Source organism: Trachurus trachurus, assembly GCF_905171665.1.
Source record: "Trachurus trachurus genome assembly, chromosome: 22".
NCBI lineage: Eukaryota > Metazoa > Chordata > Actinopteri > Carangiformes > Carangidae > Trachurus > Trachurus trachurus.
In genome coordinates this window covers 15,800,450-15,824,913 of record NC_139907.1, presented here as the reverse complement: position 1 = coordinate 15,824,913, position 24,464 = coordinate 15,800,450, and the positions used below count along the sequence as shown (strand labels likewise).

Genomic DNA, 24,464 nt, shown 5'->3' with positions numbered 1-24,464 from the left:
ATCTATAATAGGGAAGTGCCACTGACATGCGCTGACAGTGGCAAACAAATACAAATCAAAATTGCTCATAATACAAGTGCCAGAGCATAACCGACCTCTAAATAGTCATATCTATTAGGCTATTACTAATATTAAAAAAACTCTGGATTTCAATCCCAATTTCAATCAGAATATAAGAATACACAGGTGGCTGTCAGAGATCACCTCTCAAATTCAAGTTCTTACTCTTTCACTGTTTGCAATGGCTAAAATCAAAAGGGAAGGTATGTCTTTACAGCATAATGAGGCTGGAGGCTGCAATAGGACACAGACATGCCCTCTCCTAAAACAGAAAGTCTCCTCAACCCCCATGACTTAGACCACTTGGGCCTACATTTTGGGGCCTGCCTGGTAGACCCATGTTTATTTAATCAACCCAGCATTGAGCAAGTCCTGCCTGAAGGAATAATCTACCAATTTTCACGTTTTGTTTCACAGTTCTGGGACAATGCAGGTATGACACAGATAAGTAAGCTTCTTACCCTTCAGCTGTACAGGAAATCTTAGTGTTACCAGAACATTGTTAGTTGGAGTATTTCCATGAGATTTGTTGACAATAAGAAAAATATAAAATATCAGCAGATAAAAACTTCAAAAGAGGAGAGATAAATTGTCTGACTAAGTAAAGGGGAGACAGTGCCACACCCGCCTACAGAGCCTACAGCGTGTGAATGCAGGGAGTGATTGGATGAGCATCACCATGGCAATGCGATGACGTCTTCATCCCTTGCTCTAATTGGAGGAAACCCCGTGGCCCCAGCCGCTGCAGCGTTCCAGTCTGTCAAACTACTTCTGTAGGCCCGCCCCCTTCCCCCGCGCTACGCAGCCATTGGTCCGCACAACTGAACTTTCCTGTCGATCACGTGAGATGACGATTTACCATTGGACGGACGACATCCAGAAGAGCCGCCCCTATTTCAGCACGCACAGTTGGATTTTCGCCGCTACTGCCGTTCTTTGCCTTTCTGACTGATCTGTCAAATCGGATCAATTTGTGGAGCAAATTCGGACCTCAGTAGGTCAGAAACGATGAGTATTTTTTACTATTTCTTACCCTATCTTTAAACGTATTGACGCAAAGCAGTCGCTAAACTAACGGACTGCGGTTGGTGTAGTGTTTTGTACGGGTAACGATAACGTGACATTTTGTATTGAAAGGAGTGGCCGTTGGAGCTAACGGCAGCTAGCTGTGGCTAACCCGCTAGCTGCCTGCAGCAGAGCAGACAGCTTTGTGGCGGGTTTGCCAGCAGATCTCTGCTTCCGATGCTCACAGCCAGCAGCCTCCGCTCACATAGCGTTTGTTCGCTGTTAGACACCACAGGTTGGGAGCTATTCAGTCGCTGGATGTTGTAGTTAAACCGAGCTGGTGAATTTGTCAGGATAATAATGTGATAGGTTTTTCTTTCGTTTAAGGTTTTTTTTTTTTTTTTTTTTTTGTACCCAGATAGGTTGCATGTCTTTTTATGCTCTGAGGACGATCGGATAATTATGTTGCCTTTCAGTTGCATAACTTACAGTCATATTAACATCTGTTCATTTTATTGTCTCCTTTTTCCGCAGCTTGTAACGTTACTGTGGGGAATAACATCGTCGATCCCTTTGCTGCAGCTATTCATCTACTCAGCAGTCCCTGACTGTCACACACACACACCCCCTCCCCCGGATTTCTGATTTCTCAGTCCCCCTCAAATATATATTAAAAAAAACTATGGATAGGACGGATCTTATTCAGAAGGCCAAGCTGGCGGAGCAGGCTGAGCGCTACGACGACATGGCAGATTGCATGAAGGAGGTAACGGAGAAGGGTGGCGAGCTGTCAAACGAGGAGAGGAACCTGCTGTCCGTCGCCTACAAAAACGTGGTTGGGGCGAGGCGGTCCGCATGGAGGGTGATGTCCAGCATCGGACTGAAGACCGAGGGGTGCGAGAAGAAGCAGCAGCTGGTCAAGGAGTACCGGGAGAAGGTGGAGAAGGAGCTGCAGGATATCTGCAACAACGTTTTGGTAAGGTGTCTTTTTTTTTTTTTTTTTACCTTGATTTTATTCTTAAATCTGCTGCATGGATGCGAAATAGAAAGCACTCTACAAGCAGAGCTATGTTTGTTGAATTATTTTAACAAAAAAATGTATTGGGGATGGCTATAACTTAATTGTGGTTTCTATAATTCTTCCTCAGTCTTGGTTTTCCATTTTTTATTATATTAGCGGCATCGTTTAGTGCTTTTTAGCTTAGTGGACTATTGCACTTAAAGAAAGCGGAAAGATGCCATTTGCACAATTGAAGTGGTGAACGTGTGCACACAAAATCCATAGTGACGTGATTATTTTAGTCCAGTAATCTGTGTCAAATGGCATCTTCCTTGTTTCCTGTGAGCTCCTCTGTTGTATAAATATGGCCTCTACAGGCGGAGAGGGACAAGGAAGTATTATGTAGTCCTCCCACTGTTCCTGCCTTTTGGGAATCTGAAATTAGAACAATGGGCTTGAAACCTTGTGAGGGCGTGAACTGACAAAAGGTCAAAATGACTCCAGCAGCAAGGTGTGTCTTGACTGGGTGGAGAGGGAACTCAGGCCGCACACAGGAAAGATAAGCTGTATGCTCTGTGTTGTGTAAAGCTGTGCTTTATTCCGTATCCATGCAGCCCCATCTGGCAGATAGAAGCCTAATGTGGTTAGCCAAGTGCAAGAATTTACATGCATAAACGACTCGTACTAAGCACAGTTTGTACACATCACTGATAAAACCACACTTGATGGTTTAACTAAATTTCTACTCGGACATTACTCTGGACATTTCAGGCTAAGCTTTACTGGAACAATGGAAGGGGAAAGGGGGGTGTATGCTTTCACCTCTTGTTTTATCTAATGCAACAGCACAGATTGGTGCTTTACATTATTTCCAGCCTGCCTTCATAGTGGATTAGAGGAGATCTGTGTGGAAGCTTAGCTGTAAGATCGAGATAATTTCCCCGTGGTGCTGTCTTTAAAATGCACTGGAAAAGCTGTTGGGGCCAATCACTTTGCACCAGCTTCCCATGGGTGTTCCTGGGATGGTGCGCTTGCATGGCTGTGACTCAGCTTTCAGTATCTGTGCTAGTAAGTGTTGACTGAGGGTGTGTCAGTCTTCATGCCTTGACTTGTACCCACATAGGCAGAAGAGCAGAGACCGCAGTAGACGAGCAGTCTCGCTCTGGTACCCTTCTTTCTTGATTTCCTGCACAGTACACGGTGAAAGCAGATAGACTTGCATCTCAGGTGGAAGCAGGGTGGTTGTTTGGTAGCAGAGGCATTGGGGATGTTTGGTTTCCTCACAGGATGTGCATGTAGAGCTTGTAAATCAGACAGGGTGTCAGCCGACACATGTAATTATTGCGGGCACCTTTATAGTACATTTGCTGAGTAGAGGGGGAACAAAAAGCTAGAGCCACCTTACAGTCAGTGCTAATTAAATTGATAACCAGGGATTACAGTACTTCACGTTTGGAAAGTATATTATCAGTTCCCGATGGATTTGTAAAGGCACTCGTGTCTTCACAACCAGTCAGGCTTTCATCCACTACGCTATTCGTGCTTTCGTATGAGCACTGGTATCTGAAATCAGAGCTTTGTGTGAACGCACTGGGAGCAAGGCTACTCCTCTTCTTGTCTATTGTGCAGAGCACGCAGTGAAAGAGGAATGCTCAGCACTTGAGACATGCACGTGTAGCGGCTGAGCCAATCTTTGTGTCAGTAAATGACTGGGGAGTGGCTGCTGGGGTGGGTTTGGCTCGGACAAGAGCAGCGTCTCTCTCCCAGGTTTGGGAGAGAAAAGCTCTTTTCTCCCTCTCTCTCTTTTTGACTCACAATTATGTAAGTCAAAGACAAAGAGGATGTTTTATACCTTCTCTTAACACTGTATTGCTTCTGAGTCAGGATCAGTCATTAGGGCTTTGGAGGTGTTACAGAGCATTTTCATTCTGGGTGAAATGATTAATCTGCTCTCTAAATCGGTTAACTTGAACATAAGCCTTGGTTTCACTGACACAGATTAGCCCGAGTAATCTTCTCATGTCCACTGAGAGACGGATGACTTGGCCTAGAGTGTAATCACAGGATGCAATTTGTCTTGTGTTTTTCTACATTACCACTACAATTTACTGCTATTACTAATTTGGTAGCTACGGTATATTATTAAAATTCTGTAGCTACTGTTTGTAGATTTTAGAGTGAACAGTCCCTGAAAGCTGCACCATGCCTTTGTATTGAAACACAAATTTGGTTATAATGGTTGGTTGGTTGGTTGGTTGGTTAAAGTATTCATTCCCACTGTTCTGCTATATAATATTTATTTCAGTTAAAAAATGAGTGATGTAATTGAAAAGGAGCCAGTTGAATATTTGACCTTAAATTGTCCTAGTTGTCATGTTCATCCAGTTGTGTACTTTGTAGACCAGGTGGTTACAAATATTTAACCTGCCACAAAAAGAGCTTTCCTTTTTTTTTTTTTTTTTTAATATACATAAATACATTTACACGTTCCAAGCTCAGCCAGTTTTTGAGTTCTATGGTTAATTATTGGGAATAATGACACAATGCAGGCGTTGCTTGTATCTTTCCTTAGACGCTACTAATGGAACATTTGTGAGTGAATTTCACAAGGGAGTAAAAGAATGATGCAAAGTCTTTTAAAATCGGCAATAAGACTCATGTCAGCAGTGAGACATGCTATACAGTGCGAACATGGGGGAGTGCTCGTGAAAAGATAGTGGAATCTGGGGCAGAAGACAGCTGGGGATACACTAGAGGGCTGGCCTGGTTGCGGACAGTTTGAGGCGACTTTATTGGAAACTGACACAGAGCAAAATGTTTCCTCTAAATGACACTGGGCGAGCGCATGTACGTGACTCCTGATAGAGCACAAATGTACTCATTAATCATTGAGCTGAGCGGCTATGAACAGCAAAGAAAGTAGTGCTCTCTGGTGGATGGAAGCTAATGCCACTCTCCTGATGGGTGAGCCCCACCTACAGTGCATCAGCAGAGTATCCAGACCCCTCGAGTTGTTTTACATTTTCTCATGTTGCACCCTCGATCTACAGTCTCTACCTCATGATGACAAAGCAAAAACAAAATTTAAAAATTAGAGAAAATTTCTAACGAAGGTAAAACTGAAACATCACACCAATATAAGGATTCAGACCCTTTGCTATGACATTTGAGATTTAACTTGGGTGCTTGCATGTTGAAGATGTTTTGTAGACCTTAACATGAATCCACTTCATAAATTCAGTTATTATTTTGAAACACACACACACACACATATTTATGTAAGATGTCACAGTTAACAATGCATATCCAAGCAAACATCGAGCCACGAGGTGGAAGAGAAAACCAGCAGAACACCCAGGACTCGTCTTTGAGCTGGCCACCTGGCTAGACTGAGCTGTCAGGGGAGAAGGGCCTTGGTACTGTAGCCATTCTGGCTGAGATCCAGACATCCTGTGTGAAGGGAAACTTCCAGAAAGACAGCCATCACTGCAACACTTCAGATCATCAGTAAAAGTTTGCAGAAAAAACAAACAAACTCTGGTCTCATTAAACCAAGACGATACTGTTAAATCTCGGGTATTATTAGCATCAGATTTGAAGGAATCCACACACTGCTCATCAAATGCCCTCTACCTTCCCAAAAGTGGGGGCAGCATCATGCAGTGGTTTTGTCTTTATAGTGGCAGGGATGAAGTGTGTGGTCAGGGTTTACGGAAATCTTAATATGGCAAAGTAGAAAGATATTGTTGAATGAAAAACCTGGTCCACAGAGCTCAGGCCTTCAAGCTGGGCTGAAGGTTCGGTTTCCAACATAACAGTGACCATAGAGACACAGACAGTCAAGACTGTACAGCCGTGGCTCTGTATGTCCTCTTTCAACCCAATAAGGGCCCTGATTTGAACCCAGTGGAACTTCTCCGGGAGAGACATAAAAATAGATGTCCATTGTTGTCCCCCACCCAACCTTGTAGAGCGTGAGACAAACTTCAGAGAAGAATGGCAGAAAATCCTCCAAACCAGGTGTGCAAAGCTTGTTGAGTCACACCAAAGAAAACTCTGGGCTGGACTATGATCATACTAAGTACAGAAGAGTAAAGAGTCCAAGTTCTTCTGTCCATGTCATACTGAAAATTAGGGGGAAATTAATTTAATTTTAATGATTTATTTTTAGAATATGGCAGCAACTCCACAAATATGAAATAGTGAAGTGTCTGAATACCCCGCAGTGGGGATCTGTTTTTTTTTTTTTTATCTTAATTTTGGTTGGCAACAGTAAACACAGTTTTGTTAAGAGCGGCTATTTCCACCCTTCGTGCTTGCTGTTGAAATGATTGTTGTGAAAAGTCTTAACCGTTCAACATTTCCTCTGTTCACCTAATTAAGTTGATTTTAACATTTTTGTCTTCACAGAAACTGCTGGACAACTTTTTAATTGGAAATTCCACAAATCCCGAGAGCAAAGTCTTCTATCTAAAGATGAAGGGGGACTACTATAGATACCTCGCTGAAGTTGCCTCTGGAGACGACAAATCAAGTGAGTTTGTGCTTTTTCTTCATGATAAAACATTTTTGTTTTTCTCTTCTTCTCTTTCTGTTCAATTTTTTTCTTTGCCACTGCTTTTCTTCTCTTTGTAGTCGAGATTCTTTAAGGTATCCAGGCGTCTTTTTCATTAGTATGTAAAAGGCTAAAATAAGCCTCCGTCTGTCTTTTTGAATCTGGGCCCCTTCACACTCGGAATGGGAATGTGTCAGATTTTGTCTTGGAGCAAAGAGCTGGAAATGACGTCAAATGGGTCGATGTGTCACGGTCGTGTGACCACAGTGTCCCGTCTCATAGGAGGGCATAAACAGGAGTGGGTAGCAGCTTTGCCTCAGGGGAAGATGTAATACGTTACACAAGCTTGGCCACCGTGCTGCTGATGCCTTATGACCACTACCTGTGTGCACTTGATCCACTGGGATTCATATTGTTTTTATGGGTAAAACATTTTCATCATGTGCACAACATGACATTGAGTGATTTGTATTATATTTAGTATGCCAACTGTCACTTTATCTTGCAGCCTCATGCTGTCATTACAGTGTAATTTGAAAAATGAAATGGTAAAGGTTGTGGAGTTGTTCTATGTTTTTCCTACTGTCAACAGTTTTTGTGGTAAGACAATACGTTAGTCAGTTTCTCAGTACCGTCTGTCATCTCCCCTTCTGCCTGTGGCACTTGCCCACAAGACCACCGATTGTTACTGAGCATTCAAGTCTTTAATCTCCATGTCGGTTTCAATGGAAAGAAATTGTGGTGCTTAATGGCAGAAAGGGAAAAGATTTTAGTTGGATCAATTCAGTGTTGGTTTTGGCTTTTCATAGGATTTGTTGACAATAAGAAGAATGTAGAATAAAACCAGTTTTGTGGTTTTAAATGACTAGTTTCTCATTGGGAATTAGATGAAAAGATTGATTGCGCTCCTATGTATGCGCAGTAAATACAAGGCTTGAGCCTGGCACTGATTAGTCTAGCTTGGCACCGAAACTAAACGAGGGGAAGCGTCTCGCCTGGCTCTGTCTAAAGGTATCAAAATCCATGTGCCAGCACCTCTGAAGCTCACTGTTTAACATGTCATATCGCCGTTTAATTCTGTCAAAGTGTGAAAATGAAAATTTGTCTCACTGGCAGTTATCTGTAGGCCTGCAGCAGTATGCCTCCTGAATACACAGATGGTTTACTTGCCACTGCTGCAGCAACTCTGTGGAACAGTCGGATTCATAACACCCTTTAAACCACAAATTTTACACATGGATTTTTATGCGGTTGAACTGTTGCACTCAGCTCATATTTTATTTATTTTTTATGTCTTTTTGTCTCTACAGCATCAAACTTGAACAGATTTTGGTCAAATTAAATATTTCCACTTAAATATACATTGACTAATATATGTTTTTGATTCCTTCCTCTTCCTACAGAGACCATTGAAAACTCACAACAAGCGTACCAGGAAGCATTTGACATCAGCAAGACTGAGATGGATCCCACACATCCCATCCGCCTGGGCTTGGCGCTTAACTTCTCCGTCTTCTTCTATGAGATCCTCAACTCCCCAGAAAAAGCCTGCGAGCTGGCCAAAAAGGTCTGCATACTTAAAAAAAAAAAAAAAAAAACTGTCACTTAAGTGTCTGTGGTGCGCTCCAAGTGTTAACATTTTCCTCTGCTTATTGCAGGCGTTCGATGATGCCATTGCAGAGCTCGACCAGCTAAATGAGGAGTCCTACAAAGACAGCACTCTTATCATGCAGCTCCTCAGAGACAACCTGACAGTGAGTGTTCGGCTCCACATGACACAAAGATGATCACTAGAGTGCGGTTTTATGTGTTTCATGCTTTAAACTAAAGTCATACAACATGATGCTCAGTCCTGCCGTCGAGCAAGATGCATTTCAAATGGCAAGATCGGGATAAAAGTACACACTTTCAAATGGCCTGTCAGTTAAAAAATTAAAAATTAAATCAACAGACCATGTATGATTCTAGGTGTAGGAGGCTACGGTAGTATTTGTCATTCCTGGAGGATTTGAAAAGACCACATAAAAGTATGGACTGTGTAATAAAAAAGGTATTTAGAACAAGATTTGCTCCATATATGGCAAGTTCAGTGTCCAGTAACATATGCTTCATTAGACAGATTTTTTTTCCGCTGTTGCTTCTATTGAAGCTTCCTGCATCTTTATAGTGTTGTGAAATGACCTTAATAAGAACATAATTCAATTATGTTGAGAGATTTAACAGACATAAATCACGTTTGATGTGACATAAGAACCTGACACTGACATAAAGATCAGATGAGCTGTAGCCACGGCATATATGCTGCAGCACAGATATGGTGTTGTACTCTGTTGTACAGACAGAAAGTGAAGGGAGCATGTGGCCAATTATAGCGTAATGTAGCCAACCGATTGCAAGAAAGCCATATAAAATCTGATCTGACCAAGGATTAGTTTGAAATAAGTAAGTCATTTGTTTACTGTCAATTGAATGACGACGAGGTCATAATTTAGACATCTTTGAAGAAATCCCATGACCTGAAAGGATGAGTCAGGATGAATCAGCCTCTAGCTGTCCAAAAGCCTGAGACATACAGATGTTCAGAGACATTTCTAATAAAGCTCAAATGTGTAACCGCTGCCACTTCCTCTACAAAGCACTGCATAAGGATTATGAATACATACATGCATGAATGAAAGCTGAAATTGTTTCTCTTTCCAGTTATGGACATCGGACAACGCTCCCGAGGAGGGCGAAGGCGGAGAAGCAGGAGAGGGCGGGAATGAGAATGAGAACTAAAACACACAAGCCCTCTGTGTCGGGGTCATCTCCAAAAATGACAAAAGGAAAAAAAAAACTTTTTACACATCCTTCATTCCTTATTGCTCCACTCAAACATTCTACCAATGAAACCCATTGCTGAAAAGAGTTGTGTAAGGAAATAAATTTAAAAGAAAAAGAAAAATCAATCTTTTCACAATGCAGATTTGGACAACTGGTGAAAAGAGAAACCCTCCATTCTTCTGGTTTGTGTTTGTCCTGGCCTTCCCATGTGTGCAGTTTCAGCTGTAGAAAAGTGATTGATAGCTTGACAATGGTATCAGACTCCTAGCTCAATTTAGAGGCAGGAAAAAAAATTAATCCCATCTTTGAACAACTGTAAGCCTAAATCCCATCAATTGAGAGGGTTTGGATTTGTCCCCCCCCCAATAAGAAATGTTAGATATAAAAACTAGCTTCCCCCATACTTTTTCTTTTAGTGTGTCTATCTCAACAGTTACGTGGTACGGTTACAGCAGCTGAAGTCCAGCTTCAAACTAATTTTCACACTGCAGGGAAAGCCAGTGCACTGAACACACTGGCAACAAATACTATAATACAGCCAAGTAATGCCCATTGGTGAAATCCTCACTTTCTGCCCTGGTTATGATGCCACTCTATCACTGAAGCATGTCTGCGGGTCGGGGGGGGAAGGTGGTGCTTGTTTGTCTGACCAAATGCAGGGACCTTTTTAATGGGAAGAAGACAATTCTGTCATGCATGTCTCTTGAGATATTACACTGGAATGGGAACAATTGCTGTACCACACACAAGTCCAAGTGTCAAGTTTAGTAATTTTCAATGCAGGTTTGTACACATCCTACAAGAGGGTGATTTGTTAGTCTGTCCAGTGATTGTCATTAGAGATTTGGACCACTATTGTTTTGCTATTCATTCAATTGTAGTCCCCAAAAGCCTTGTGGAAATGTTTGAAACCCTATGTATCAGCTATGTTAACATGAATAAAACATTTTATAAACCAAATACAAGTTTGTCTGTGTATTTGTAACTTTTATGATTGCAAAAAATGTGCTTTACGTGATATTGAAATGGTTCTCTCAACTTTAAACAGGAATGAAATTTTTTTTTAAATTAAACTCCATGTCACGAGTCAGTCATGTTTCTCTGAGAGACACTGTTGGTAATCAACTATAATTACAAGTGGGACAGTTCAGAGCAGTAGCTACTTAGATTATCGAAGGTAAAAAAAAAAAGAAAAGGGGAAAAAATGAAAACATGTTCACGTGTCATTGTCTTTGTCTCAGATAAGACACATACATAATCAAGAAGCTAGATATATTTACTCAAATAGTGTCCCCACTAGTATTTGTATCTTCATTTTGTAATGTATACTCCACCTCTACATTTCACATTACAACACTGTTATTCATTTATAATTATACGGAAGATTATGAGTTTACAGCAGATGAATATGCCTTTGAAAAGGACCATAGAGGTGTCATGGTAACTAACTAGATTAGTACATTTATAAATAGCACATATAAATATATTAGCATAATTTGTTTAACGTGCAAATAACACAAACCCTTAAGAAATAATAATATACAAATCTGACAGTGAACAAACCAGAGTAGACACGCACATCACACCAGCGAGGGCAGGTGCAGAGTACAAAAAAGGCAAAATAGAAAATCTGACAGTGGCCATTTTCCTGCCAATTAAGTATTTTGTACTGTTACTTGAATAATAAATTAATTATAATAATGGCATTGTTAATAATACTGTATATTAAAATATCTCAATAATTGGTAGTTTTTGCTTTTTACATTAACCCTCCACTTTTATATCAGAGGGCAGGACATACTCACATCTTTTTATAAACAGTCTGGCGCTGACGCTGGAGCGGATGTTTTCCACTGGGTGCACTTCCGGGTAGCTTAGCTTAGCCACCGATAGCAGTCCAGACTAACTGAGGAAACTTGGGACCATGACAGTAGTACAATAGCTGTCTGACCTGCCTGAAAGATGATGAAGATACTGCTAATTGCCTTTCTGGCTCCTTGCTGGGTCAACGGTGCTATAAAATCCAGAGTTACCACTGAGGACAGTCACGAAGAAAACCCGGAGTTTGGTGAGTAATCTACCAAGCTAAACTAAGCTAACGCTAGCCTGAATGTAACGTTAACTGTCACCGGGATAATAAAAGGCGTAAACGAGGATTGATGTGAGCTGTTATTGCTTAAGTAGATTTATTTTACTGTGTTAAACGATACAGCTATTTATCAATTGTGTTTAAATCATTTAACCACTCAGTCCAGGCTTGCTGCTATAACTTAAATCTGAACCATCCCAGGTGAGGAGGAGGCAGATTGTTGTTAGCACCGGGGTGTGGACTGTCTTTGACCGTGTTTGATTTGAAATGATCAGTCTCAGTTTCTCCTTGCTCGCCTGTGTGTCTTCCAGATGCTCTGAGCTCCGTCCTGTCAGACTTTGAGGTGCTGCCAGCGTCAGACCTCCAACTACACTCTGTACGGAAGAGAGACGTCCACACCCAGTCCCACCTGGAGCGGCTGGTCAGCTTCTCAGCCCTGCACAGGTACAACACCAGCACCTCCCACACCTCTGGATTAAGCCTGCTTCTGATTACTGTTATTGTGATCTTTGCATGCTGCATGGTAGGGACACGTTTTAAACGACAGACTCATAATTTAAAGCCGTTTTGAAACAATTCTGCCCTTATTTGGCTCAAAAAAACTTAATGGATCCTGTATTGCCATGGGTTGGGCCCATAAGAGATGCATACTCCTAGTTACTGGTAGTCTGATATCCCTAATATTATGTATGCACTGTAATTTCCCAGCTTGATCTTTGGTATTCGCACAGAACTTAGACTAGGGATATTGACGACAATCCTCTATACTAGAGTCACACATTTGTTGACTCCACCTGTTAATGTACTAACTGTACATACTGGCATGCTTGCATTGTATCAAGACAGCTTGAAAAAAGTCAAGTGAACTTTGAATATCTAAAACATGTGTGATTCGGTGTATTTATCCTATTATTCTAAAAATAAATCAAAATGAATATTGAATTGAATCAAAATTGAATATGAATTCACAGTGTTATAAAGCTGTTTTCTCTATTTTCTGATTTCAGGCAATTCAAGCTTTACTTAACCACCAACACAGACCTTTTCACTGACAGTGTCAAAGCTGTGTTTGTTGATAAACATGGGAGAGAAGAAAACTATGATATTCAACTTCAGAATTACTTTACTGGACATGTTGTTGGTGAGTTGATGACTGATATGATTATGAATTCCCCCATTTTCCAAGTGCCTTAGCTTGTATATACAAAACAAGTAAAGCTCAGAGGGAAAGTTTGATTTGATTTTAAAGACCATAATATGATGTTTTTTGAATAAACAATTATCATTACTTGCTAAATATCAGCAACAACTAATGTTTAGCTGGTGATGCTTTGTTAAAATGACACTGACTGACACATAGATTAATAATAGATTACAGGGTTTGAGCTGTACATTTGCATCTTTTTGTAATTGCAAGTGATTTGTGTTGTGTTTGCAGGAGAGGAGAATTCACGTGTTCAAGCTCACATAGACGGAAACGAGTTTTCTGCTCACATTTTAACTGATGAAACGGAGTACAATGTGGAGGTAAGGAGTGCTGTAAATTCACAGTCTCAGTCAAAATCAAAGAGACCACACTGCTGTTCATTAAGTCAATTAACTTGATTTTGCCTCCAAGCATTTTTGAAAAAGAGATATCTTGTATATTCCACATGTTTAAATGCCATATTCCTTATATTCATCTGGGATATCTTTGCTATGGATATACTGGCGTGTTTTCTCTTGTTGTTCTTTCATTTAGGTCTTCATGTCCATATCTTCCTTTTTCCTTTTTGTTGCCATCTTTTTTCTCTAAACCTCTCTCCTCCGTGTGTCTCTCTCTGCTCTCTAATACCACCCCTGTGTTTTTGGCTGCGCAGCCCCTTTGGAGGTTTACAGATTCCCCAGCTGACGGCAGGTTGCTGGTTTATCGCTCCGACGACATCAAGAACCTGAGTCGCGTCGTCTCTCCAAAAGTGTGTGGCTACGTCCACGCAGAGGACGTTGACCTGCTGCCACAAACTGCGAGGACAGACCGGGGTGCACAGGAGGTGAACCAGCAAAAAGGTGAGCTCTGCTGTCTATTATACCTCGGTGGGGGCGGAGACTAGTCTTGCAGATTTGTTCACGTTTGTGCCCATGTAGTGGTAATGAAGTGTAAATATATGAAGCTTTGAGATCACAAAATCTGTTGCAGCCTTGGCTCTTTGCTCCGGTTTGTGGATGGTAACGAGTAGGTAGAGTGGGAGGATAACAAATGTTTAAGGTGGAGAGAAGGAAGGAGGAGGCTGTAGTAGTGACACAAAGGAGGTGGGTGTTAGATACTTTAACAATCACTTTAATAAAAGCCTTCTTATCTGTAAAACCTAGCCTATATATTATGCACATACACACTACTGACAAGTGGGTATTATGTAAAAACCAACTGCCTTTTGATTTCTTTTGTGCTGCATTGGAAATGTAAAGCATATAACAGTGGTAATGTGCCAGAGGAGATATCTAAAACACCTCTCACTAGCTTCTGGGTTGAAAGCACTCGTTGGGGAGATGAGGCGAGGTGAAGGTTCTTATGGAGGAGGCATTAAAATTCATGGAGGCTCCGCTGCCCAATCAGATGACTCTGACTCGTCACTGGTCTCCCACTGCTTGTTGTGGAAGCCAGAGCCGTGCACACCCACGCTTCTGAACAGTGGAGAGCCAAGTGCACAGTGTGATGTAATGTCTTCCTGTTGTGCTCATATTCCTCAGCTACTGTATGTTCAAAGAGAGATGTAGTATGATTTGAGGCAATTTCTCCAGAGCTCCTTGTTGAATTTGCAAGTGTTCTTTGTATATTTTATGATAATATTATATCACTATTAGCATTTAATAGCCTGCTCTGGAGCTGGTATAATGACGTTGGAATTAGAGCTGCGATAATTATTCATATTATTCCCATGGTTGATTTATCTCAATTACATCATAGTTTGTAAAGATTTAACCTCTAGCTGGACACCTGAACCAACAACACATCACAATTTATGAGTGAAATCTGCTTAAGGTGACCTGATCTTGAGGCCAAAATATACAGACGCCCTCATTCAAACATAGTATTATACACTCAGGAGCCTTCCTTCAAGATAAATGATAGTTTAATTCTGGTTTTAAGAACAAAGTTAAATCAGTTCATTTGCAAACAAAAAAGAAGACATGTTGCTAAATGTGAAAATGAGGGCAATTAACGACGGGATACTGGAGCATGGCCTCATTGTTTTAACTTCTTGATGTCCTTATGTATGTGTCTTTATGTAAGATTACCCGTGACTGTTAATATGGCAATGCATGTGATGCTGTGTGATAGTTTGTGCTTTTTATAATGCCGTCGCTCTGGGGACAGCTACAGTATGGCCAGAAGCAATATGTTTTCACATTGTCCATCCATCCTGTTCTCATGAATGCAACGTCCCAGTAATAGAATGAGGGCGCTTCAAATTTATCGCTAACATTTACATGAACTTCAGGACGAACTGTTTTCATTTTGGTGGTCAAAGCTCAGACTGTGATCACACAGAATGTGTTTTTAGTCATAACTCAAGAATTCACTCAAACACTCACCCATATGGTTCATATTTGATGTAATCCTGAATCCATGCTTTTCTTTACTTTATCCCTGCTTCTTTCTTGTAGAGTTTCATCGCAGAGACAAAAGATATGTCCACGACCACAAGAAGAATACCTGTCCCCTCCTGCTGGTCGCTGATTACCGATTCTTTAGACACATGGGCCGCGGACAAGAGAGCGTCACTCTCAACTACCTGGTCTGACTTTCTGACTTTCCTTCATGCAAAATTCAGTTGAGAAAAAACACATGTTAAGGTTTTATATATTTCATCACCTTGGTATGTGATTCTTCTTTTTTTTCATTTCTCACTTTAGATTGAGCTGATTGATCGAGTTGATGACATTTATAGGAACACAACCTGGGATGATGAGTTCAAAGGCTATGGGGTTCAGATCCATCAGGTACGAGTGGCTGACTGTGTGTTGTCATGTGGTTGACATCTCACTCGTTGAGCAATTAGTAGCACTGAAACATCAGACATCACTGCTCCCAGCAGCACGATGGCTTTGTTTTACATCGTGTCACTCCCGGAAGTGAAACTGAGAATAACACAACCCCTCAGTGGTGTTTGAGAACTGCATTTGTAGGAGGAACTGAAAGCTTTTGTGTGTGCCTTGCGGGGTAATTTAATTTGTTCCACGGGCTTTGGGAATGAATGGAGACACTGTTTGTCATACGATGAGTCGCGGGTTTTCTCACTGAGAAGATATGCATTCATTTAGCTCCTCAGAGTTGTATTGAATGTTTCTTCACCCCCAAAGTCAAGGAAATCTTGTAATGAGCTGCTTTTGAAATTTTCCCCATATCTTTGGGAAAAAAAATATGATACTAACTGGCTGGGTCACATGATCCTTTTAAAATGTATGTTATTATAGGTTTGTGTTTAGGCCACTTTTAACAGCCTATGTTATAGTTTATTGTAATTCATTAGTCATTTGAGAAACATGTGCTCAGCGAAATGATGATTTGTTTGAATAAGATTTGATAAAATCCTTTCATTAAAATTGTATTATCCTGTGATAACACGTGAGGAATTAAAATCCTTGATTACCGTTCACAGATCATCATCAACAAGGAGCCTACAGAGCGTCCCCCTGAACTAGCAGGCACCCACTGGGTCCACTATAACATGAAGGACAGTCCTGTGAGGGGGAAAGAGGTCTGGGATGTGAAGAAACTTCTGGAGGTAGGAGGATGAGTCAGAGACAGAGTAAAGTAGAAGCAGACAGCAGGAGGTACATGAAAGGGAGTGGAGGCTGGGAAATAAAGTGAGGACATTTTATCCGTTTATACAAATGTATAAAATACTCTGTACATTCACCCAATACAAGTTTATCACAGATATATTCAGTGCCTCTATGTTGGTTGATAAATAGTAGGAAGTGTTGGAGGCAATCTTTCACTCTTATACAAATACTGGCCAAAATTATTTGATAATAAATGTAAGGGATCATTAAATTAAAAAAAAAACTGTATCAACCTTCTGTTATCAGATGGTTTAATCTCAAATACAATTTTATCTGCAGTTTGTGTGATGATCATTGCGCTCTTAAGTGAAATTTAAGTTATTCAGGATTTGAAAGATAATGTTACAAATATTTTCATTTCCAAAGCTTAATATCTTGTCCATATCATTTGTTTTGTTCTTGTGTCTCTCAGCAATTCAGCTCAGACATAGCTGGCAACGCCTCCACTGTGTGTCTGGCTCACTTATTCACCTACCAGGACTTTGATGAGGGCACACTGGGGCTGGCCTACGTCGCCCCCTCCAAAGCTCAGGCCCTGGGTGGCCTCTGCCCCAAACGTAAGGACACAGCCCTAAGCGGCACAATGCTCTAGTCACAAGTTAAGTAGTACATGCATAGAAAAGCCTCCATGGCGCACAGCACCTGCTTTACAACATCCGTGATATATTTTACAAAGTCACCTTGCTCTGTTTTGCTGCTTGAGTGTGTCACACTTTAGAAACCACCTCTATTTCTGCAACCTAAAGTCATAGGAAGTGAAAGTAGTTGAACAGACATGTGAATACTGATCTGGGAGTTGCCAGGAAGGGCAAGAAAGTCGAGCAAAGGCCATGACATTCAAAGAGAAAACTGCATGTTGGGTAGCTCAGGCTTTTTGCAAAGCAGAACTATTACTGACATCTTTCTTTAATTGTGCCATTTTGTAGCTTACTACCCATCTCACTCTGCCAAGAAGCCCAGTTACCTCAACACAGGCTTGACCAGCACCAAGAACTATGGCAAAACCATCCTGACAAAGGTCAGTTTTACTCCATTTCTCTATCATCATCTTTGACTAATTTCATTACTGGGTGCACACAGTTTCAGCCAGGATGTTATGCAACGTGTCACTCAGCCAAGTTGAAAGCGTAAGTAGAGCAGACGCACCTTTTTGTGCGGGTGATATGAGTAATGATGTTAAACCTGCTATAGTTTTCACACCTCAAGTATCAGCGTGTTGCACAGTCGACGCCACAGTATTACACTTCATCAGTCATTTCAGTTGGGAGGACTTTTTTGAATCTGGGGCTTTACCACCGTATAATCCAGTTTTTATGATAATAAATGTTGAAAGTGAAAGTGAAATCAGTATGTGCAAAGCTGCTTGATATACATTTAGTTTTGTGTTATTTCATCTTCACTGATCATAGCTCTGGTTGTAAGCAAGTGTCTCTGTTCCAACAGGAAGCAGATCTGGTGACTACTCATGAGTTGGGCCATAACTTTGGAGCGGAGCACGACCCAGACAACATCCCTTTCTGTGCTCCCAGTGACGACCATGGGGGGAAGTTTGTCATGTACCCCATTGCTGTGAGCGGGGACCATGTTAACAACAAGGTGAAGACAACAACAAAAACATTTCAAAAGATATATTTAACTTCATAGGATGCAGTCTTGCTACATCCACACTAATATTTCTGGGGTTTTAAAATACACTGGACATTTTCAGCCCCTAAATGCACCTCCAGGGTTGCATTTTAGTCCTGATGGGGAAAAATGAAGACATTTGAAGACAACATGGAAACACCTGTGTTCACTTCCTGATTGGGTCTCATCATTCAAGATGCATATTTCCCAATTTGTCCTTCTCTTAACACTTTCCTGGAACTGAGCAATATACTGCAGAGTAGATGACGTGCTGCTCCAGTTTCATTTCCAAACACCATTTGAAAATCAAAACATATTAGTGTACATGTAGCCTCAGTTAAGACAACACATTGAGTTGACGCAAAGTGTAATGTGAGGTGTGAATGCCATCTCTAAATGGGTTGCTTCGGCAGTGTGTTAGATAAATGTGAGTCACAGTTGCTTTTCATTATAATGACAGACAGTAAATGTACTGTACCTCCTCCGCTTTTGGCCTCAGCCGCTCATATGCATTTGACTTTTGCAGCCTTTTAAGATGGAAAAATGCTTCTGATTAACAGGTGTGACTTGTTCTGCACAGTGGGAACTCTTGAAATATATATGTAACAGATTAATAGATAGACAAGTAGATTTTGAACCCAGTGTGAATCAATTAAAATTCATGCAAAGACAATGGCACCATTTATATGGCTGTAAATTCACCCGTGGTGCACTCAGTGCTCTTTTCCAGAAACACAATTGTTTCACTGTACCATTTTATCCATGCAGTTCTTCAGAGCTGTTACAAAGAAACGTATCATTCTCACCATCAGCTTTCATAGCTGAGCAGAAAGCTTCCACTCCCAGCTCATGTCTAACCTCTGTCTACTTCTCCTTCCCGCCCAAAGCGTTTCTCCAACTGCAGCAAGATCTCCGTAGGAAAGACGTTACGTTTCAAGGCGCCAATGTGCTTCAAGGAGAGGAACAGTAAGGTATGTGGGAACTCCAGAGTGGAGGAAGGGGAACAGTGCGACCCCGGGCTGCTCCACCTCAACGATGACCCCTGCTGTTCAGCTGACTGCAAGTTCAGAGTCAATGCACAATGCAGGTATGAGACCCAAAAGAAAATGTATTAACACAACCATCAAGTGTAAATCCACACTTAAACATCAAATTAGTCGACATATATGTCGACTAACTAAGTCTTGGGTATTAGTTAGTCACGCAGATGAATCCACATGTGTCTCCACAGTGACAGAAACAGCCCTTGCTGTAGAGGCTGCAAGTTTGAGCAGGCGGGAGTCAGATGTCAGGAACCCATCAGTGCTACCTGTAAAGGCCTGTCCTCCTGCACAGGTGAGCACCACCTGCTGGTCAAATACAAGTACTGCACCGGTCACAGCAAGGCTGTTTGCTCTGACATCTGCCACCGGTTGTATTGATCATAAACAGTAAAAAGCTGTGAAAAACTCTGTCTCTTTGCCATCTTTCTTTGTCATTTTAGGCAACAGCAGTGAATGTCCACCTCCTGAAAATGCGGTTGATGACACGGTGTGTGTTGACAATGGCCGCTGTCACAACGGAGAGTGCAACCCTTTCTGTGAGGCCATGCAAAACCTTCAATCCTGTGCCTGCAACGGTAAAATATGTTCAGTTGTCTCAACATGTGCCAGAGCCTCTGACATATAAAAGCTTTGCGTAGATTGTCTCAATGACATTGTGGATCCTGGTGATCAGCTCAGAGAGTAATTAGTCCCAAACTGCTGGTTTTATAAAACACTTTCATACATTTGTCGAATAAATTCAATTTTTTTTTTTTTAGTTTGTTGTGCTTTGCAATCTCTGAATGACTGAGTCTTGTCTGAGTGAATCGTTTAATCTCTCCTCTGAAGAACAATGTGAAGGTTATCATGTCAAACCAAATAAAGGACTTCCATTGATCTTGTCTCCTGTTTCCAGAAACGGAGGACTCCTGTAAAGTCTGCTGCAGGAGAGATGGCATCTGCTCTCCCTTCATCCAGGACGATGGCAACTTCCTGTTCCTTCGTAAAGGAAAACCGTGCACTGTGGGCTTCTGTGACGAAGGCGTGAGTAACTAACTGTCATCTCTGTAGACTGATACCACTGTGAGTGTATGAATGTTACAATACGTTAACTGATTTTGCTTTTGTTTGCTTAACCCTCTTGTTAAACAGGGAAAGTGCATGAAGCAGGTGCAGGATGTAATCGAAAGGTTGTGGGATTTTATTGACAAGCTGGACATTAACACATTTGGTAAGTTGGTTTAAATACACTGCTTTTAAATTTTAAGCAGTGAAATATTATCTAACATTTCCACAAGCCCTGAGGAAACGGGTCTTAATATAGTTTTTTAACTAATGACGATCGTAGCTGAGTCAAGTCTGTACAAACTGAGTCTTGCCTCTCCATCAGGGAAGTTCTTGGCTGATAACATAGTGGGCTCAGTCGTGGTGTTTTCCCTCGTCTTCTGGATTCCTCTCAGTATCCTGGTTCACTGTGTGGTAAGAAAAACTTTCACTACTTCCTGTTATCGTCAGTCTGCCATGAACTGCTTGAACGTTTTGGATTGTTATCATTGTACTTAGAGTTGGTTGATTTTACTCCTTTTGCTTCAAGTGCTGACAGTTGTGTCCTGTTTGTGTTTCTCTTTACAGGACAAACGACTGGACCAGCAGTATGAAGAGAACACAAAGGCCTTCTACTACCCTCCAAGTGTAAGTTCCTCCTCTGTCTAATGCTCATGAATGATCCTGAACTCTCGCCTTGCTGCCACACTAACCAAACTAATACAGTCCCAATGCTTTTGGACAACACTGACACCTTTAACAGTGAAGGGAGCATGAAGGTTTAGTGTTAAAGATGAGATGCTTCTTTAATGATCTCTACATGAGCTGTCACCACTATAAACTAGGTGTTAACAACTTGTCAATGCAGCCGTGAGCCCACAGGGAAATAATCAAGGAATACTTCATGCGCTGTGTTTGATAGTGGGTAAAGAAAGCTAAAAAGCAATATGGTTATATTAAATATAGAAAGATGAGAAAACTAAAATAGCTTCTGTAAATGACTTGTTTTTAATGTCATTTTTGGAATGTTATTTATTTCATTTTAAAGGTACTTGAAACGTATTTTCTCAATCAGTTTCTTCACTATGAGGGTTAGAAAAATGATATATTGGAAAAAGTTGTCATGGGATTCTGCTCACCAGACAGGATTTGAACATTTATCAGAATATGAAAGAAACACGTAGCACTTAAATCAAACAATCAGTGAAAAAACTTCAGATCTCCTTCCAACATGTTCTAAAAATTGACATAAATGGTAGGACAAGTACCGTATATAATTTGTCTTATGCTTTTAGAAGACATGATGTAAGAATTAAGGAGCATTGAAGAAATGCCTTTCTTTTGTTTTTTTGTCTAACGTTCAATTTCTTCCAAAGCTGATGACAAGTTTTGTATTAAGATCATTCCCAGAAGAGTTCAAGTAAATAAGCTCACAGTCCTGAACATACAGGGGTGGGACGACAGTCAGTAAGTTGAAGCAATACAAACCGGTGGTCAGTTGTCCGTCACTGTCTCTGCTGGGTTCGAGCTGCAAATGACCTGTCCATCACTCTTTGACTTGGCCCTTTTCCGTTCTCATTGGAACTGCAGCAGATGGTGGAAGTTTGTAGTAGAGCTCCCGCCATAGGTGAGTGCGTGTGCCATGGCTTGGTGTTGCGATGCGTTGCCATTGAGTCCATGATGATGCATGGTCAGTGGCCCACGTTTGGGATACTCCTGCAGTCACTGACTCCTTGATGTAATCACTGATCTAGCAGCACGTCTCCAACTCACCTGTCTCTGATCTGAGACAAATGTGAGAGAGGCTCAAACTAAAACACTTAAATATAACTGTGCAGAAGACACACTTAGAGCTATTCAGATGTGTCCTTTACACAGAAGACATCAGTGCAGAGTCATTGTCTGATCAGAAATTACCTCAGGAAAGCAAGATTGCATTTGCGGAGTATTCAAACAGAGCGAGGACCAAACAGGTTGCACCGTGTTGTCCTTTGTGAAATCGGATGCAGTGTGTGTCAACATTTTACGTTTGCATCTGCTGCTGTTCAAAGCCACAAAAAGACGAGGGTGATTGATGTCCATTAGGTGATTGTTTCTTTTATTTATTCATTTTTAATCCATTCTTTTTCTTTGTGATGGCTGTCTGCACTGTGTCCAGTGGTTTGATCGGGAACATGTGGAGACTGAGGAAACGTTTCCTCTGTAGACATTTCTCACAGCAGACATTTTCATGTCCTACTACTAACGTTTATGACAACTTAATTCCATTTAGGTATACCAGTAAATTCTGCTAGTTCGCTAAATATTCACGATAGCAGGGACCTGGTGCTCTTAAATGGACTGCAGCCATTATTCATATTAGTTTGAACTCAGCTACTTGACTGGAGTGAATGTCCACTGTGAGAAAGGTTTTATTCATTCCCACTTTTACTGAGGGAATAGTGAATGTTAATGGGGCGGAGATAGCAAATATTAAGTGAATGTATTCTTCAGTATATTGGAAATTGATATAAAACTACTGCAAGTCACATTGTGAAGCTGTAAGGATCAGGATAAATATCTGATGGTCTCATTTAAACAGTGTAGTAAAAAGGGAATGAATCTCACCTCAGTCGAAGACAGACAGCTGTGAGTTGCTTCTGTCTAATATGTCTGTGCTTTGCAGAGTCAAGAAATGCTGAGCAACATCGAGTCAGCGTACGGCGGGCGCATCGTCAAGCCTCATCAGCCTCCCTTCTCCTCCACCGGCCGGACCGCGCCCTCCTCCCAGCCCCCGCAGTCTCAGCAGCAGAGCCAGGTCGGGGGCCCTACCGGCTCCAGCAGCAGCAGCAGCAGCAGCAGTACCCCGGCCCCCGGCCCGAGCTACGTGCCCACCCCGGACAGCGCAGGGGGGCCGCGGATGGCCACAATCCAGGAGGACACCAGCAGCGGCTCTCACCTGGGAGAGGAGGGCCTGTCGGACGATTTCACAACCGCAGGAGCCTGCTCGTCGGCTACGAAATCCTCCTACGAGGATCTGACAGATCAGAGCCCGGCAGCCAGGGACCGGCGGCGCCTCAAGAGGCAGGACTGCTTTGATACGAAAGAGACCGAGTGCTGAGCTTTAACGACCAGCACCAACATGTACGTGCACTTGATATGTGTTTTAGGGAACACGCAAATACATTAGCTCTTTTTTTTTCTTTTTCTTTTCTTATCACAAGTCACAGACAGAAAATTATGAATTAAAAGTCAGATTTGGTGCAACGTTTCAGGCAACACTAGATGTGAATATTACTCAGCTGTAACTTGGATTGAATCACTTTATAAATGATGCATTAATAGTCTCAAATCCCCGTGACTGCAGAGGGTAGAGTTTGCTGAGTGATTTCACATTTTTTGTGCCTGTGTGAAATGATGCTGTGCCTTTTTCCAGTCATATCCTCGACCAGTTGAAGCCTGGCAGATCCGAGATCTGTTGAAATGACTCCACTGAGGGCCGGTTCCTTAAACACATCCTAGAGTTTCACTTATCTTTTTCATAACAACCCAGATGCAACACGGGTTTTTTTCTGTTAGTGCAATTTTCTTTTCAAGAACAAAAGACAGGAAAAAATGACCACATTGATTCCAAGGCTGTGTGCTGTGTTGCCAGTGTGTCCTGTTTAACTGAAGTCAGCTTTGATTGTGGACCATAAGGAGCATGTCAGTGTCAACTTTGCCTTTTCACTCCTACATACTTTTGCACCATGTTTTTATCATTGAAGCAGTGCAGCCTCATGGGTTTGCTCTACTAAAGAAACATTTCAGTGTGATATTCTAAAGCAGCCGACGCTGAAGTTCGGCGGCACTTGAAGTATTCTCCTCATCACCAGAGTTCAATTAAGTTTTTTTTATCCGTTCTTACTGTGGTTCTTTTACTGTGTAAGTGGTGGAGTGGTGGTCTCTATAGCATGACACCTTTTCTTTTTGACCAACTGTGGAAACTTGGGGAGGGGAAGGTAAATGTCGGTTATTTATTTGTTGTGTATTTTTTTCTGTTTGGTTGATCCCTGTATGAAACAACATGGTGCCTTTTTCAATTGTTGTGCCTAACTTGTTCTGACCTATTTCTGTGCAAAAAGACAATTCTGTGTGTCGACCAACAATCTGAACAATCCTGATTTTAAGTTTTAGTGATACTGTCTAAGGTGCTCAAATGTTATTTTTCCAATTAGTCTTGTGTCATTGTGCCAATGTGAGTTGATGCTGTCTAACCACTGCCTGCTGTGTCACATTAAAACCGTAAAATAAATATCTAACTGTAGGTCAATAGCCAAATATTAGGCACTATTGGATGGATGTGAACTGTTACACAGCGAGCAGATGCTGTATTCTAATGATGTGTGTATTCTCCATTTGTCTTCGTTTTCAAACATTCACCCATAAGTTTTT

At 41.5% G+C, this 24,464-nt stretch overlaps 2 protein-coding genes across 3 annotated transcripts; both read left to right on the top strand.

The window, feature by feature from the left end:
• The first annotated feature begins 948 nt into the window (after nucleotides 1-948).
• Nucleotides 949-10,397, top strand: LOC311006072 (14-3-3 protein beta/alpha-1-like). 2 transcript variants are annotated; one of them, XM_083998724.1, is made up of 6 exons: nucleotides 949-1,058; nucleotides 1,600-2,041; nucleotides 6,476-6,599; nucleotides 8,024-8,187; nucleotides 8,279-8,374; nucleotides 9,321-10,397. In XM_083998724.1, the coding sequence occupies exons 2-6, from the start codon at nucleotides 1,748-1,750 to the stop codon at nucleotides 9,396-9,398; spliced, it is 756 nt and encodes a 251-aa protein (XP_083854850.1). In that variant the 5' UTR covers nucleotides 949-1,058; nucleotides 1,600-1,747; the 3' UTR covers nucleotides 9,399-10,397. The 2 variants fall into 2 exon arrangements, with proteins under 2 accessions (XP_083854850.1, XP_083854851.1); XM_083998725.1 differs by lacking the exon at nucleotides 949-1,058 and adding an exon at nucleotides 1,163-1,452.
• A 901-nt stretch (nucleotides 10,398-11,298) lies between these two features.
• On the top strand, nucleotides 11,299-24,386 carry adam17a (ADAM metallopeptidase domain 17a). Its single transcript, XM_083999003.1, has 19 exons — nucleotides 11,299-11,511; nucleotides 11,844-11,976; nucleotides 12,540-12,673; nucleotides 12,971-13,059; nucleotides 13,392-13,578; nucleotides 15,178-15,308; nucleotides 15,427-15,513; nucleotides 16,173-16,298; nucleotides 16,772-16,916; nucleotides 17,286-17,377; nucleotides 17,803-17,955; nucleotides 18,873-19,072; nucleotides 19,217-19,320; nucleotides 19,469-19,603; nucleotides 19,924-20,051; nucleotides 20,160-20,238; nucleotides 20,398-20,486; nucleotides 20,640-20,699; nucleotides 22,717-24,386. Exons 1-19 carry the CDS (start codon nucleotides 11,406-11,408, stop codon nucleotides 23,149-23,151), a joined length of 2,613 nt encoding a protein of 870 aa, XP_083855129.1. The 5' UTR covers nucleotides 11,299-11,405; the 3' UTR covers nucleotides 23,152-24,386.
• Nucleotides 24,387-24,464: the final 78 nt, after the last annotated feature.